The sequence below is a fragment of the Hakea prostrata genome, chromosome 7 (assembly GCF_041222555.1).
Source record: "Hakea prostrata isolate BN-2017 chromosome 7, UWA_Hpros_2, whole genome shotgun sequence".
NCBI classification, from domain to species: domain Eukaryota; kingdom Viridiplantae; phylum Streptophyta; class Magnoliopsida; order Proteales; family Proteaceae; genus Hakea; species Hakea prostrata.
This window is the reverse complement of record NC_142606.1, coordinates 37054398-37069688: the sequence shown is the minus strand read 5'-3', so window position 1 is coordinate 37069688 and position 15291 is coordinate 37054398. Positions and strand designations below refer to the sequence as shown.

Sequence of the window (15291 nt, the reverse complement as noted above, 5' to 3'; positions counted from 1 at the left end):
TGTAGTGAATGGGTCCACCCCCCCCCCCCCCGCCATATATTCTTCTGACACTCTAAGATATAAGGTATATAGCTTCAAAATTTTTGCATTTTAATGCAATACACATTTTTAGGAAATCCAATGTAATTGCGGATATCCTATCAAGGAAGGCTTTCAACCTTTCAAACCGGGTTGAATGGCCTATCTCCAACCAGTGGTTGTTAGAGCTTTGCTTAGCCACTCTTCAGGTTTCTGAATAAAGTACTAATTATCAAGAAGAAGAAAAAAAACCTGCAAAATTAGCTAATAGGTGGTGCGCATTACCGGTTGGAAGCAGAGAAAGCAGTTGCTTGATTTGTTCAGTTATTGTTGTTGGAGGGATAGAGACAAATGCTATTGGTTCGCAGGAGTGAGGCATATTCACAACAATACGTTGAGCAAATTGATGTCCATGTAGTTGAGCTATCAAGTTGCAATGCTGTGGTCTGGATAATGTTGGATTAGGATGATGATGATCAATTTACCCGTGAAGGCCAAGACGGGTGTGAACTAGAATGGTAACCTATATCTCAAAAATTGCAGTGTTCGATGCTGCCTTTGAAACCATTGCAAAAATGATGGTTGGGGTTAGTCGGCATTTGAGGAGATGAAGCGTGAGGATGGACTAGGCAGATACCATGTTAACATTTTCTTTGAAAGGAATAATGGAACACTTACAACAACTAACAATGGAAGGAATATAAATATATCAACGGCTAGTCCAACAGCCAACTCCTAGAAATATGCTAACTTACCAAATGTTCCTATAGAAAACATAAAAATGATGACCATACTTGATGCAACTGTCAACTACAGCTAATAACATGTACATTGCCTAAGTGGAAATGAATCTGGTTCTTTGTAAATTTACATTTAGTTATAGTATTTCTGGAATGACAGGATCTATGATCTATCCTGGTCATTGACTGAAGTCTGCTGGTTTTCTTTCTCTTCTTTGGTCTTCCGAGTTGAAATCTAACACCCGCTTGCATGAATTAATGGTGCAATTCGGTGATGGGTCCTCTTGTTTTCCTCACATAACTTGCTCTTCACTGGTAGGTTCAATCCGTTTGTCATTTGCCTGCTTTGAGTCCTTTTGGGTTTCCCTTATTCAACAATGACTTTTGGCCTGTGCTTTCTTCCTCCTGCTTTTTGCTGTGGTGTGCAGGATCTCTGGCCTGTGCACTTACTCAACAACGATTGAGCTATACTCGTAGTATTTCTGGAATGACGAGGATCTCTGATCTATCCTGGTCATTGAGTGAAGTCTGCTGGTTTTCTCTCTTCTTTGGTCTTCCAAGTTGAAATCCAACACCCGCTTGCATGATTTAATGGTGGAATTCGGTGATGTCCTCTTCTTTTCCTCACATACTTGCTCTTCACTGGCAGGTTCGATCTGCTTGCCTGCTTGAGTCCTTTCGGGTTTCCCTTATTCTACAATGACTTTTGGCCTGTGCTTCTTCCTCCTGCTTTTTGCAGTGGTGTCTTGTTTAGATCAATGCCATGGATCCTTTACTTCTCAGAAAGGACAGCAGCAGATGTGTTCAGTACTAGGGGATGTGAGAATTCAGTTTGAAGCTCTGTAACCTCATTCATGCGTCTGATGGGCTGTGGTGATCCACCAGTGCTGAGTTCAACAATTCCTTCCTTCTGCTCATCCTGCTCTCTGTAAGATATCTCATGTGAAGTTGAATTTGTTGTATCAGAAAGCTGGTCCTGAATTACTGTCCCCTGTCTGTTGTCACTGGCATATACTGTGTGGAAGCAGTTCCATCTGTCAAGTCATCTGTTGTTTTTGCTGATGGTAATCCTCCTGTAAGCCATTTGATCACTTTTAGTATCTACAAAACCATTCATAATTGACAAACTACCGATTTGACAGTGATTGCAATGACAACAATGAGTTAGAAAATTTCCATCAGGCTGCATTGAAGCTTGGTATTACTTCTTCAAGGGCAGCCCTGACAAAGAGAATAGCTCTCAAGATGACAATGATTCTCAGGGATCAGCACCATGTTTTGCAACTGTTCAGGGTTCTGTAGAAGAGGGCAGCGGCTCTGCAGTTAATGGACAGGTTGTTCATTTTAGTTGGTAAGGAAATGATATGCAATATTTTTGGTCAAGAACTGATCATTCTTGTGCTTATTAATTCTTATCATGAAACAACAATCTGTTAGTACTTTGGTCATTCTATAAATCCTTGTGTTCGTTTTTCCCTGCAGAATAACCGTATGCTGGGGATGGGGAGTGGACAACCAAACTTTTTGGAGAGTCTCAGGATAGCATTGAAAAAGGTAGGAGAAGATGTTAGAGAAGCTGCTTTGGCCAGTGATGCTTGTTTCCTATTTGGCTTATTAAGTAGTGTCTGGCTTATGCATACTGTGTCTCATTCATTGGGAAGTTAAATTGATTGCAAAGAATGAATTAGTTGAGGAAAAGAAAATTCAAATACATGCTCTCTCTCTCTCATTTGAGATGATTTTGCGAGGAATGAAATAATGGGTTAAATTATTTAGTTGATTTCAGTTCATAATCTCTTGGTTTTCTTGCATAATTTTACTTCTTATTTCCTCAACTGAATGGAGCTTTTCACAGGGGAAAATATGTATTTTTTATCAAAGGGGAGGGGGAAAAAATGTTATCAGTTAGTGGAATTCATTTTTGTTATAACCTGAATAATTTTTTCCTTAAATAAATAAACCTTTCTGCGACGGTAAGAAACTTCCGTAGCATAAGCTAGACAGTCTAAAGGTCGTGCTAACCCACTTGATGTGACAGGTTCCAACTCCCATAGCATGCATATAAGATAGTAGTTGGCACGAACATTAAATGACAATGATTTATGCTGAAGTATTTGCTACGCAAGATGTCTACCTTGGCTAAGGATGGTATAATCCATGGTCGTTTGTTTCCGTAGCAATATTTACAACGGCTCTCCATCTGGTAGACAACTACTTGAGTGTAATCATCCGGAAAATTTTTTGTACTACGGTTAGAGGCTTAATATTATGTAGCAAAAGCCCTTAATTGTTGTAGTGGCCAGCAAAGCAATAAATTTAAACACAAAGTAACCATCTCCTTTCAAAACTAGTAAGCCACACCACATAATCAAAGGAGTAAACTCTTCTAACACACCTGGTAAATCGTTGATCTGATAATGCAGCTTCTTGTAAATTTGTTTCTGCTTCTTAACCACTTGGAAACAACAATCCTTCCTCTCTCTTCCAAGACTGCTTTTGACTGGATTGTTGCATTCTTGAAATAAGTTCCTGAACAAACATATATATGAGAGTGAGAAAAATTATTCTACATCAAAGTAGTACACAAAATAAAAGAAACAGAATGTGCTCATTGTACACCACACTGAGGTTCATTTCATATTAATAACATCATGATGTTCATGAGCAAATCCTATGATGCCAAACGATAAAGAAATGAGGCTGAATAGCAGGTTGGACTGATAGCAGAGAAACTTTCCCTCAAAAGTGCTTAACAAGAAGAAAAATATTCAGCTGCCCAGAAAAGAAGCACAAAACACTGTTTTATAGGCCTCCAAGTAACCCTGAAACTGAGCTAAAACGAAAAATAGCAAAATTGCAAAAATGCTACTTAAAACAGAAAAATGACCCAAAACCCCTCAAAGTGACATTCGAACGCGAAAAAACTATGTTGGTCACCGCAGAGCTGTATGTCTTGCTTACAAACTCGTTTCGGAGTGATGTGTCAAATTTCAGTCGGATCGGAGTCCGAGACCCTAAGGTACTCCGGGGGCATCATCCTAGATTTTAGGCCTGTTTTATAATAATGAGCCATCTTGGATTGAACATGGGAAATTTTTTTTTTATAATGTCCAACCAATTTGAGCTTTGATTATCAAGGCTCAAGAACCTTTGGCAATATGATACATCTTGAAATTTTGCTTGATTTGAATTTTTTGTCAAAACTTCTTTGTCAATTCTCCTACTGAATTCTCTTACAAAGATGTACCAAAGCTTTGAGAAAATTTCTTGTCTAAGTATAAACAATACAAGAAGTCTCAATTTGCTGGGTAACATGGATAGATGTGAGTGTGACCTTGCCTTGAGTAACCGAGAATATCTTCCTTCCAATGGTTCAGGTTTAGAAATGAGACTCCAAAGTGACTGAAAAAGGTAGAAGCCACACTGTATGACCTTCTGGTTATGAATTTTATCGGCGGTGTTCTTTTTCCGCCTCTAAAACTCTTACTAAAATTGTTGTATGAAACATTTAAAGAAGTTTGTTTCTACTTTCTGCTAATAGTAACATGTAATGATGGTAAGCAAAGATTTAGCAATTCATATTGTTTCTGTAAATACAGATCCGATAGTAATTTGATTCAGTATTGATCCAATCAACCAATCTAGCTTGTTTCAGATTGAATAGATTTTATCCCTTTCATTCTAAACTCGATTGGTTTATCTTTCTATACTTCTGATCATGGTACAAAATTCGGTCGAAATGTGCGAAATTGGAAAATGCGAAACGAAACTCATGAGGACCCAAAAAAAGTCTTCAGTTTCGATCGAAACTGTCGAAATTTCGTTAAAACTTATCGAAACCTCGAAACCGGTCGAAACTTGGTTAAACCCAGTTGGACCAGCTGGTTAATGAGAAAAAAAAATTCCCAAATTTCGTGGAAACCTAGGAAATTTCGTGAAAACTTGGAAAATTTTGGTGGAAACTTGGGACTTTTTCCTATAAATTTTGTAGCTTTCACAAATTTTCAATTTTTTTGTTTATTTCATGTTTTCCCAAATACCACGACAAACACCCCCTCCATCAGGACTTTCCTATCCAAAGTGCGTATTCCCTTAGGCTAGTTATCTTAAGCATGTTGATGACCAGACTCATAAAGTTACAATTGTTGATTATCTTGACAACCATAGGCATAAAATGTGATGGAATGTTTATGTTTGTAGGTTGGAGGAGAGGATGTACATGCATAGTACTACTCAGCTCACAGGATGAATCCACTCTTGGCACTCCTCTTAGCACTAAGTTATATTTTCCTTTTATTGTCAACTATTTTGAAGTTAGAAATTATATACTGAATGTTATGTGCTTAAGTAGTTAAATTTATAATGTACTTTTCGGACAACTCTACATTGATGTTATGTATATTGAATGACATATTTACATTGATTTTGTTAGCAAAATACAACCAATGTGTTCTTTATACTCTAATTAGCTTAAATACAAAATCCCACGCCAAAATACTCTCTAAAACCTGTTGAAACTTGTACGGAAAAGTCTTCGGTTTCCTCGAAATTTCTCAAGTTTCCACCTAAGTTTCCCATTTTCACCTGGTCGAAACTTGAGTTTCCCTAGAATTTTTTACCATGCTTCTAATCCCTATCAACCCACTTATCAATGATCTACCAAGAATAAAAAAAGCACATTAATCTTTTTGGTAGAAAAATGAACATTAATTGATATCAATAAAAATTTATCAATCCGATACTATTCCTCAAACTACAATGGTAATAATCTACAACCATCAAAACAGAGGCTGTACCATTATTTCTTATATACCTGTCATATACAATGTCGTATTTATTATCCTAAAAAGACTACTTATATAGAATATCTTCCATAGATCTTAATGTGCTAGAAAATTTAGAGGCAGTAATGTTTTAGCGTAGTTATAAATAATGAAATGTTGTAGTATCTTTTACTTCTTTACATTGTCCATGTCGACTAAACACCTTTGTTAGCTGTCAACGTGCATCCCTTTTGGCAATGAGTCCCCTATGTAGCCCCCCCCCCAAATTTGATCTTCGCAGTCTTCTTTGATCGACCTCATTTGCGATGGACAGATCCTACCTCAGCTTGAGCATTGTCTCCTTCCATCTCTGGGCAAGGGGAGAGCCACGTTCGCAGTTCTAGTGCTTCCTCATCCACCACGATCTTTTCAGACCATTAGTTCTGTGTGATTACATCCAACGAATCCTATGATCTTGAGACCGGCCCCACATCCGCAAAGACTATGTGCGCCAGAGAGTCTACCCCTTCACAAGTTTGAGTCCAGCCACATCGTCCACATTCGAGTTTTCCACCTCATCAATTTTGTGGGGAAATTGAATTTGAATTTGAGAGTCCTTGTGTGGCACTTCAAGACTTTGAAATTGAACTGGAGAGTCTACCCTCATCTCAACAAGACTCAGAACATTGGTAACCACTTCAATCTTCTTCAAGCGTAAAATCTCATTAGGTGGTGGCACTAGAGCACTTTGCGTATGCAAAGGACTCCTCTCTATGGCACTAAGAGTTTCCGTGTCACTAGAAGTCTTTGAATTCTCCTTCTCACCTACCGCCAGACCTAGCATATCATCACTGCTAGGAGTGCAGGTTCCTGCCATGGCCACATGATCTAACATGTCACTTGGTAACTTTGACTTCCCTTCACATTGTTGAGTTTAATTGCCCCTCACGATTACACAACGAACACTTTTTAATCCCATCTTTGTAGACCACCATCTAAATAAAATTGAAGGCACGAGAAAAGCTAGGTTCAACTCATTCTATTAACACCTCCTCCAAACGCTTAGCACCACCTTCTAGTTCCACCAAGATTCGAGCATAATGACCTAAAGATCCAAGTCGAGTTCTTCTGTCCAAGGATACTAGTTTGCCCATCGTCTTTGAAATAGATAGAAGAACTTTTTCATGAAAGTATTCGAGGCCGCAATTCGGGAAATCAAACCCAAACTAGCTTTGACAATGGTTGGGGGGAACCAATATTGAGACGTGGACGCCATCTCTGGAATCGAATGATTTGAGATCCGATCTTCCACCATCCTCAATGCCAAACCTCCGCCATATCACCCTCACGTTTGAATTGAAAAATAATGAACCTAATGAATGCATCACCACAACCTGACTTAACTTCAAGGATTTCCTTGCAACTTCTTGCAACTCCCCATGGAAGTGAAGCAAAAATAGGCCCCACAACTAGTGAAAAACAATATTGACTTCGCTGCCATTCATACTTCTTGCGATCCTCCAATAAGATCCAGCCTGCATTGGACTTGGTAGGGAATTCATTTCGGCATTTTCCGACTGCCCACCAGCATTAGCATAAGACTTCTTCCTCCGGCAATATCAGTCCCACCATTAGAATCTCCACCCACCACCCTCTCCAACTCCCGTGGCTTTAGGTGAAGGAACCCAGATCCCCTCGGGACACCCAAATTCTTTAATGCCTTTTTCTCCTCACTCATTACAAACTACCCTTAGACCTTTATGTTGCTGATGAACTTGTAATTATGATTCAAAATATGTGATCCTTCTATAGGACATTTCACAAACCAAAATGTGCCAATTAATAGAATGGTTAGGTTCCACTGCTATTTGGCTTTATATTACCATATAATCTCCATGACAAAAGGAGAAACACAACAAACACAGATGGGAAAAGAAAGGCAAAATGAACCAATTCCATTGATAAAATATTCTAATGCAATAAAAGGAAGCAGAACAAAAATTCAACACAAATGATATTAATACTAACATGGAGGAAAATAGAAAGAGAAAGGTGGAAATGAATACGAATAGCTACCCAGGGAATCATCATTGCAAGAATTCTTCAATGACTCTAATTTTTTTATGATGAATTATGGAGAAGGAATCCATTATATAGAGAACTGAAATATGCTTTTATTAAGAAAAATTAAAAATAGATAATTAGGTAAAAAGCTATGTTATCTACAATTGGAAAACCAAAAACAATGTTTGGTTAATACAATAATGAAATTGGAAATAAATTGATACATTACCTCTAATTTAATACTACATATATAAAAAAATTAAGGCAAAGAGGGGATATTAGTTGGCTTCACTTCCCTTTATGTTCAAATAGAAGATTTCACTTACAATGGATCCTATAATACAAGATTTCTGGGGGAAGGTAGCTTTCTAAAACCCATATTAGTCCAACAAGAGGAGAATTATGTCACCTATTTACAAGGTGTAAAGCATTGTTATCGAGTGTCATATTAGTTGGGTGATTTTTAAGAATACAAAGCAGAACAATCATCCTAAGGGGCATGATGATGAATGTTCCAAAAACCAAATCCTTTTGGAACTCTAGCATGGGAAGAAAAAGCAAGAAAAATGCCCAAGTTGAACTTTACTAGTGGTTTTGGAGAGCTCAGTTTAGCCACTAAAGTAGGTGGATGCATGGAAAGTAGGCCGTAGTTAATTGCAACAAATGAGTTAGATTGGCAAAAGAGGTATTTTTCCATCAAGATGAGAGCAATGCCATAAAAAGGAGGAATTGTAGGATCTTATTTTTGTAAGGTGTGCCCATTCTTCTTTACCTTTGGATGAAACTCGTTGATCAAGTTTTTTGTCTTACGGTCAAAACCCTAATAATGTTAGGGCTTGTTTGGTTACATGAATCCAGAGATTTGAAATCTCTGGATTCATGAATCTGAGAATTATACCCGTTTGGTTGTAAAAATCTCTAGATTCATGAAATCTAGAGATTCACCTTTTTACACTAAAAATATGAATCTGTAGATTTATGGGTAAGGGGTGAAATCCAGAGATTTCAAAAAAGCTATACATTTGCACATTTACAAAAATCACGTCGATCAAATAGTTTTTTAAGATGAATCCACAGATTTCATCCCACAACCAAACATCTAATTTTATAAATTATAACTCCATAGATTTGAAATCTCCAGACTCATGCAACCAAACAGGCCCTTACTGAATTACTAGAGTGGTAGAATAGAAAGGCAAGATGATCTCTTTGTGGATGTTCTGCTTGAAGGGCCGTATCTTCAAACAATAATTTGAATGGACAAAAAGAAATCTAAGAACATATGATAGTAAAGCATAACCTCGGGGAAAACTTTAATGGCTAATAAAGAAAGTTGAAGTTGAATCCATTCTGCAAAATGGGGAGCTCGTTGTCTTGGTAGAAATTATTTAGAGCAAGCAGACCTGATGTGAGAGCATTATTATTCCAACAATAGATAACAGTCTTGCATCTCGTGCATTTACTAAACTAAACATGCATGAATCATCCATCCTCAAACCCCAAAAGATGTTATATAATTCATTCAACAGTTCAAACTTTGCATGCATAAATCTCAATTTCCATAACTCTGTTACATATTGCAATATTACAAATCCAGAGCACGAGCTCCGTGAAGATAAAATATTTATTGAGAAAATCCAAATTAAAAGGAATCAAACATTATACCAAACCATCCTATTCCCTGTCCATTATCCCTTTTCTCAGATTTTCCAGTTCTGAAGTTTTAAGAACACTAAAGCAAAACAAAATTCAATTAAGAAAGGAACACTTACCACTTGAACGAGATCTCCTCTAGAACTTTTCTTCCATGACATCCATCATATTTCTCAGCTTCCTTTTTCCCCCTTGATCCATAGATTCTCAACATCCCCTGCAATCTCTCAAGGATCTCTTCCAAATCCCACAAGAACCACTCACCCTTCCGTCTCCATTATACTCTCCCCTCCCTACCTTGTAAATTTCTCAACGGAGAAATGTAGAAATGTAGAACGGAGGTAAAGTTCCACTGAGGAGACGTTTTAACCCTATTTTTCTTCATAGAATCCCTGATATGCCCCTGTGAACGCATCCCAACCAATCCCCTCATGCAATTAAGATAAGGTAGATTAAAGCTTCCCTTATTGAATTTACAGTCTTAGCCCTGGTTTGACCTATATATCCTCATGCAACCAATAAGCCAATAAGTTGAGTAAGGTAAATTTACCATAAGATACTTTACCTAACCCTCCTTTTCTTCTAACCCAAAAAATTAAAATAATAATAAATAACAAATAACCAAAAAAAAAAAAAAAAAAAAAACATTAACTCTCATTTACATATGGAACAACCCATGATCCAATTTCCATCCCTCAAGTGGCAGTCCCACAACGATGTATTGCTCCATGTGGCATCCATGATCTGCCACATATGATGATACATTTTTCTGTAACAATTCATGCATTTTTTTTCTCACTGGCCCTCAAGTCCCACAATGACACTTGTCATCGATAGCTTCAGAAAGAGACCTATTTATAGATGCAACCCGTTCTAATATTCATGAATTTTTTTTTTTCTCCCTTAATCTTTTCCTTAAAACTTCTATGATGGCATGTGAATATCGATAAAAGACATTCAATTGAGAGGAAAGAGAAAAGCAGTGAACCATAGGTTTCATCTTCTTTCTCACTATTCTCTGGATTTTTTTTTCCTATTTTCAATTCTATTCAGACGAATTTCAGCTCCAACATCTTTCTTTTGGGCTTATATCATAATGGATCCACCATGGGCTTAGATTAGTTTCCATTCCTTATTGATAAGCAAATAAAAGAGATATATTAGTTAGAGGAGTCACTTAGTCCTTCATTGTCCATACTTAGTTGAATCCTAATGAATGCCCTAGATGTGATCTACGTGAAAGTTTTCTGCAATGTGGGGGATTTAAAGAAACAAAGTTTAACATTCTTAAGTTTTGGCATTAATCCTAGCAAAATAGGGATAAAAGCAACTAGCCAATTCCTCGTGTATGATGTTGATGAATGTTGTTTGTCTTCCTTGCACCAGATCTCCTCCAAGTGTACATATTGCTCAACATATTGGATTCCTTGACAGATTCCTTGAATAGTGGTATGTATTTTTGCCCCTTTGTTGATGTACCCTTTTTTGAGATACTTAATGTCTCCTCCCAAAATTACCCCCACACTCCATGTTATAGTCCCTAGATCTATGTTAAGTAACCCTGCATATAGTAAAATTGGAGAGTGTAAGGATTTAAACTATTAAATATATAGGGATTAGGTGTGTCAACTAATGTATATTGAGAGAATTGTTGAGGCTATTGCTTGCTACTGCCATCGTAGGGAGATAATTTTAGGTCTGTTACCCACTTGGAGATTGAGAGTAAAGCTCTATTCGGATTTAGTTTATCTAGAGTGAATATTGCGACATTCTTCTCCTTTCACACAAAATAACATGTGATTATGAATGTAGAAATAACCCATTTTCTATTTATGTTGTTCAGTCTCCACATCGTGACATTGATTTGTAAAGGTCAAAAAATGAATTATAAGTCAAGTTCTCCATTTGCAGTTCAAGTGGGCCTGCAACCTAGATTCTTTTGGTCCATTTGCATGGCACAAATAGGTGCCAAAGTGTTTCTTCACTTTGATCATACAGTCCACTTTATGTTAAAATTGCTTTCCATCTGGTTAAAAAAATATTAAGTGGTAGTCCTGCATTCAAAAGACGCCAAAAAAATGATTTAAATTTTGGGTGGATTGGGAGTGTTTCTAGAAAAATTTCCACCAATGGGTATTGCTAGTGAAATGGTTGTTTTGTTTCCATGTCACTAGGGCTTTCTCTTCAAATTTTATCGAGAACAACCCATTGGTGGAAATAGTAGAGACCTAATGATCTTTTGATATGGATAAGGTGTAATAAGACAGAAGACATAGAAGAGATAGATACTCCATGTTTTGATACTAAACTGAAATGATTACTTGCTCCACCGTTGTTGTAATAACTGGCCAAAGTCTTCATTGTGTCTTCCCTACTAGATGATCTTCGGTTGAGGGTACCCAGGGGTCAAACTAGAATGAAGTTTCCTTCCCGTCTTCTACTTCTCTTAAAACCATTTTGCATAGCAGTGGTAGCTTGCTCGAAATATTGTTCCATGTCCAAGATCCTTTTTTTATTTTTTTTATAATTACTTTTGAATCAAAAGATGAGGAGCATGGGAAGTATTTGGACTTCATAATTTTAACCCACAAGGAATCAGTATGGTGAACATATGCCATCCTTGTTTGAGAAGTAGAGATGAGTTAATATCTTCCATATTTTTCAAGCCTAATCTCCTTCCTCTTTTGGCTTGCATTACTTGGATTGTAGTTGTGGAGTCTGATTTGGATTATAAGAGCAATTCAAAATACTTGATTTGATCTGAATTTTTATCCTTATCTTTTAGGAGGTTGGGTACGATTCAAACTGTACACATAGCTTAGTGCATTCATTTCATATGTTTATTCATGGTCCAACCACGGTTTGATTGGTCCAGTTCTTCTTTGGCCTACTTAGGTAAATCTATTATAAATCGTCCATAACATATACAAAATGGCAACAAATATTAAGAATTCAATGGTTACAACATGCAGTCGTAACACTAAATTCTATCATCTTAATTTCTACTAGCAAAAGATGAACTCGTGATCAAGTCAGATCCATATCTCACAATTGTTTGCATTTGACAAAACCATCATCACATCGCCTTAGCATTTCAACACCATTTCAAGTGCGTCTATGCCTTGGGCAACCCGCATCATGGAGCCTCCTATTATTATATCATCAAATACAGATTGCATGAACAACCTAAAGCACAAGTTATCAACCTCTTACAGATCAAGAAATTCAACAAGTAGTCTTTGAAGCAAATGGATTGAAAGCACCAAGCCTAGACGAATTTCTAGGAATTTTCTATCAATCTTCATGGAACAAAGTTAAGCTGGATGTGCAGAACATGGTCCATGCATTCTTCACCACATTTATTAGTCGTACATTCATTCCACACATTCCTTAAGTGGATATACCCAGCTCAAAAGATACCAAACATAGAGGGGGCATAAGAGATTCAAAAATCTTTTTAGGTTTTGTGTCCGGATTTGTAGCCGGTTTTGCTACAAAATGGTGAAAATCACGACGAGAGTGGCTACGGAGAAATTTTCTCTCCTTGTGCAGTGTGAGGACGTTAAACCAAGTGTATTTGCCGACATGTCCCGAAGGGTCTTACGTATGGTAGGGTTTTGCCGTTCAAACTCAAAAGTCTCAAGTTTAGTTTAACCCTAAATCAAAAATCAAAGAGAGAGAAAGGAAAATAAATATCCAAGTCAAGGGTTGAATGTATGTTCAACGAGGTTGTGACACGAACATCGCATGAAGAAACCTCCTCTCACTTGGCTGATGATCACCTTATATTTTGTGAGGTTGAACTGTGTGTAAGAAGCTCTTTTGGTCATTCTTTGTTGTTGTCTTTGTACAATTTGACTATTAAGACAATTTTTATATTTATCTCATGATAGAAGTCTACATTTTTGCTACAAGGTAGTTGATGAAATTTCATTATATCATAAAACAATACATGTTTTGCCATCTTTATAGAATATAATATGGAGTCCTTTTTCTACCTGGGAGAGGTTGAGGTTCATTACCTTTTTCTAATTATAGGAAGGAGATCCTAGATTTGAATTTTCGACTACAAAAATGTCTGGGTATGTGGATGCTTCTTGTACATCATTTGCATCTCCTGCTAATTATTACATTTTGCATTACAATTTGTCATTTGTTTGCTAAAAGTGAACAATGACACAGTACAAGACAGTTTAACTTGATTATAGAACTTTGTTGATACGAAATCATGCTCGTCCTTCCCTATCACGTTCTTGCAAAACATTTGCTCGACCTTGGGGGTCGAGGTACGTCTCCGACGAGCAAGTCAATACCAATGAGATATAATCACAACTACTCAATAGAGAATTCAAGTAATTGATCACACAAAATATGAATACTTACTTTGTTATACCTGTCTAAGGCGTTTATATAATGTAAAGTAATGAAGATTGACTTGAAATATAACTCTGAGAAGAGTTGTATTAGGAACATGACTCTAGAAAGAGTCTTTTACCTGACTTATCCTTTCTAGGAAGTTGGCAGATGATAAAAGTTTATCTTGATTGGGTATTCTTGACACGATGGTCGGACCGTCCATTAACACTATGGTCGAGACAACTGTATTGAACCCATTGGTCGGATCCGGTCAGGGTAGAATGAATATTTTAGTCATTAACAAACTTTATTCATTGAAACTTTCAATATTCATGGATTATTTTCAAACAAAAAACTAATTAAAATTGTTATTTGTTAAAAAAAAAAAAATCTCTATGAGGCATCTCACTTGATGAGCATGTCCAATACAACCGTTCTTCAAAGAGATCTTAAACAATGTGTTGCAAAAATATACATCATATTCAAAATGTGGCTGCTGCTACTGCTTCTTCTTCTTCTTCTTATAGTGTTGACACGCACTTGAGTTCATAGATTTCGAGTATTCTGGACGTCTTCTCTGGTGAGTTTCCTTTGTAATTCTTGGCCACAAACGCTGGAAATCGAAACATATTCATAGCTCCTTCTTTAGTTATATCGGAGAAACAAGACTCCTTGATGGAAGCGGAAGTGGCGAACACGTGATCGCAGACTATCCTTTTGCCGGTGAAGAGTGACTTCATTGTAATCCTGACGGCGTTGAAGCAGGTTTTGATCTTGAGGTCAAGAATTTCCCAGTCCATTTTTTGAATATTCGAAGAAGAGAGCTGCTCGATTCCTAGCTTGTATAAAGCTTCGTCGACAATAGATTTCCTCATTACCTTCTAGATCTGATGCACTTTGTGCCATAGCTGGAGGAGATCATGCATAGCGCGTTGTAGATACTTGACGGATTTGAGAAAATCCTTGGTTTCACGGCGGCTTTCGTGGAAGAGAGAGGTGACTTTAGCGAAAGAGGAGGTTTCTGGATTCCATTTGGTGATGGGGATTCTGCTTGCTTCAAGCTCTTGCCAAAACAAAAATAGCATATGGGAAGGTAATTTCCTGTATGGTATATCCACCCAAATAACTGTAGGTAATACTCCATATATATCAATATTGTTTAATTGACGGGGAAAAGATTCCTTACTTGGATTCGCTTTCCCTTTTATGAAGTTATTCCGCCGGAAGTAAGTTTGGATCCACGTTCTCGTTCCACCACCAAATCTCTACCGGGGCGATTCCACAATCACTAGGAAAGGGAATAATATCCACAACCCAAATGCCGTGGATTAATGGAATGAAGATCAAAAGTGAGGAAAAAAAACTTCCTTGGCTTGCGATTCTAGGAGAGAGGGAGAGAGAAATGGAGCATCCGTTTCTCTGAGATAAATCTCGTACGAATGAATCACACTCTCACGTATGCGGTGGTTACCAAAATATATAACCCTATTTTGTAACCACCCTAATAGTGAGTTTCCAATATTGCCCTTGGGCATTTAATTTATTAATCATATTAATAAATTCCAACAAGTCCCACTTGCACAAGGCCAAATTTCAAGAGGTAATCTCTCTTATTATATTATATCCTGTACCTTGTGCTGGTTTTGTTGATGTTTGTCATTGGCAAGGTTCAGTGGGGGGAGAGTTTAGTTTTCGAT

General features: G+C 37.2%; 1 protein-coding gene across 1 annotated transcript; it reads right to left on the bottom strand.

Annotated features, from left to right (window-relative positions):
* Positions 1 to 611: 611 nt before the first annotated feature.
* Positions 612 to 9548, bottom strand: LOC149011020 (uncharacterized). The gene is made up of 3 exons (XM_089161173.1): positions 9358 to 9548; positions 3154 to 3287; positions 612 to 1831 (listed from the first exon to the last, which is right to left on the bottom strand). The coding sequence occupies exons 1-3, from the start codon at positions 9450 to 9452 to the stop codon at positions 1740 to 1742; spliced, it is 321 nt and encodes a 106-aa protein (XP_089017299.1). The 5' UTR covers positions 9453 to 9548; the 3' UTR covers positions 612 to 1739.
* Between the last annotated feature and the right edge of the window lie 5743 nt (positions 9549 to 15291).

What these genes read in the sequence shown, in the direction of transcription:
- LOC149011020 (XM_089161173.1), bottom strand. Translation starts at nt 9,452, where the DNA reads ATGTTGAGAATCTATGGATCAAGGGGGAAAAAGGAAGCTGAGAAATAT. An exon ending in GAGGAGATCTCGTTCAAGTG is followed by an intron (nt 3,288 to 9,357) that starts GTAAGTGTTCCT and finishes ATGTTTGTTCAG; the next exon opens with GAACTTATTTCAAGAATGCA. An exon ending in TCAGATCAACGATTTACCAG is followed by an intron (nt 1,832 to 3,153) that starts GTGTGTTAGAAG and finishes AATGGCTTACAG; the next exon opens with GAGGATTACCATCAGCAAAA.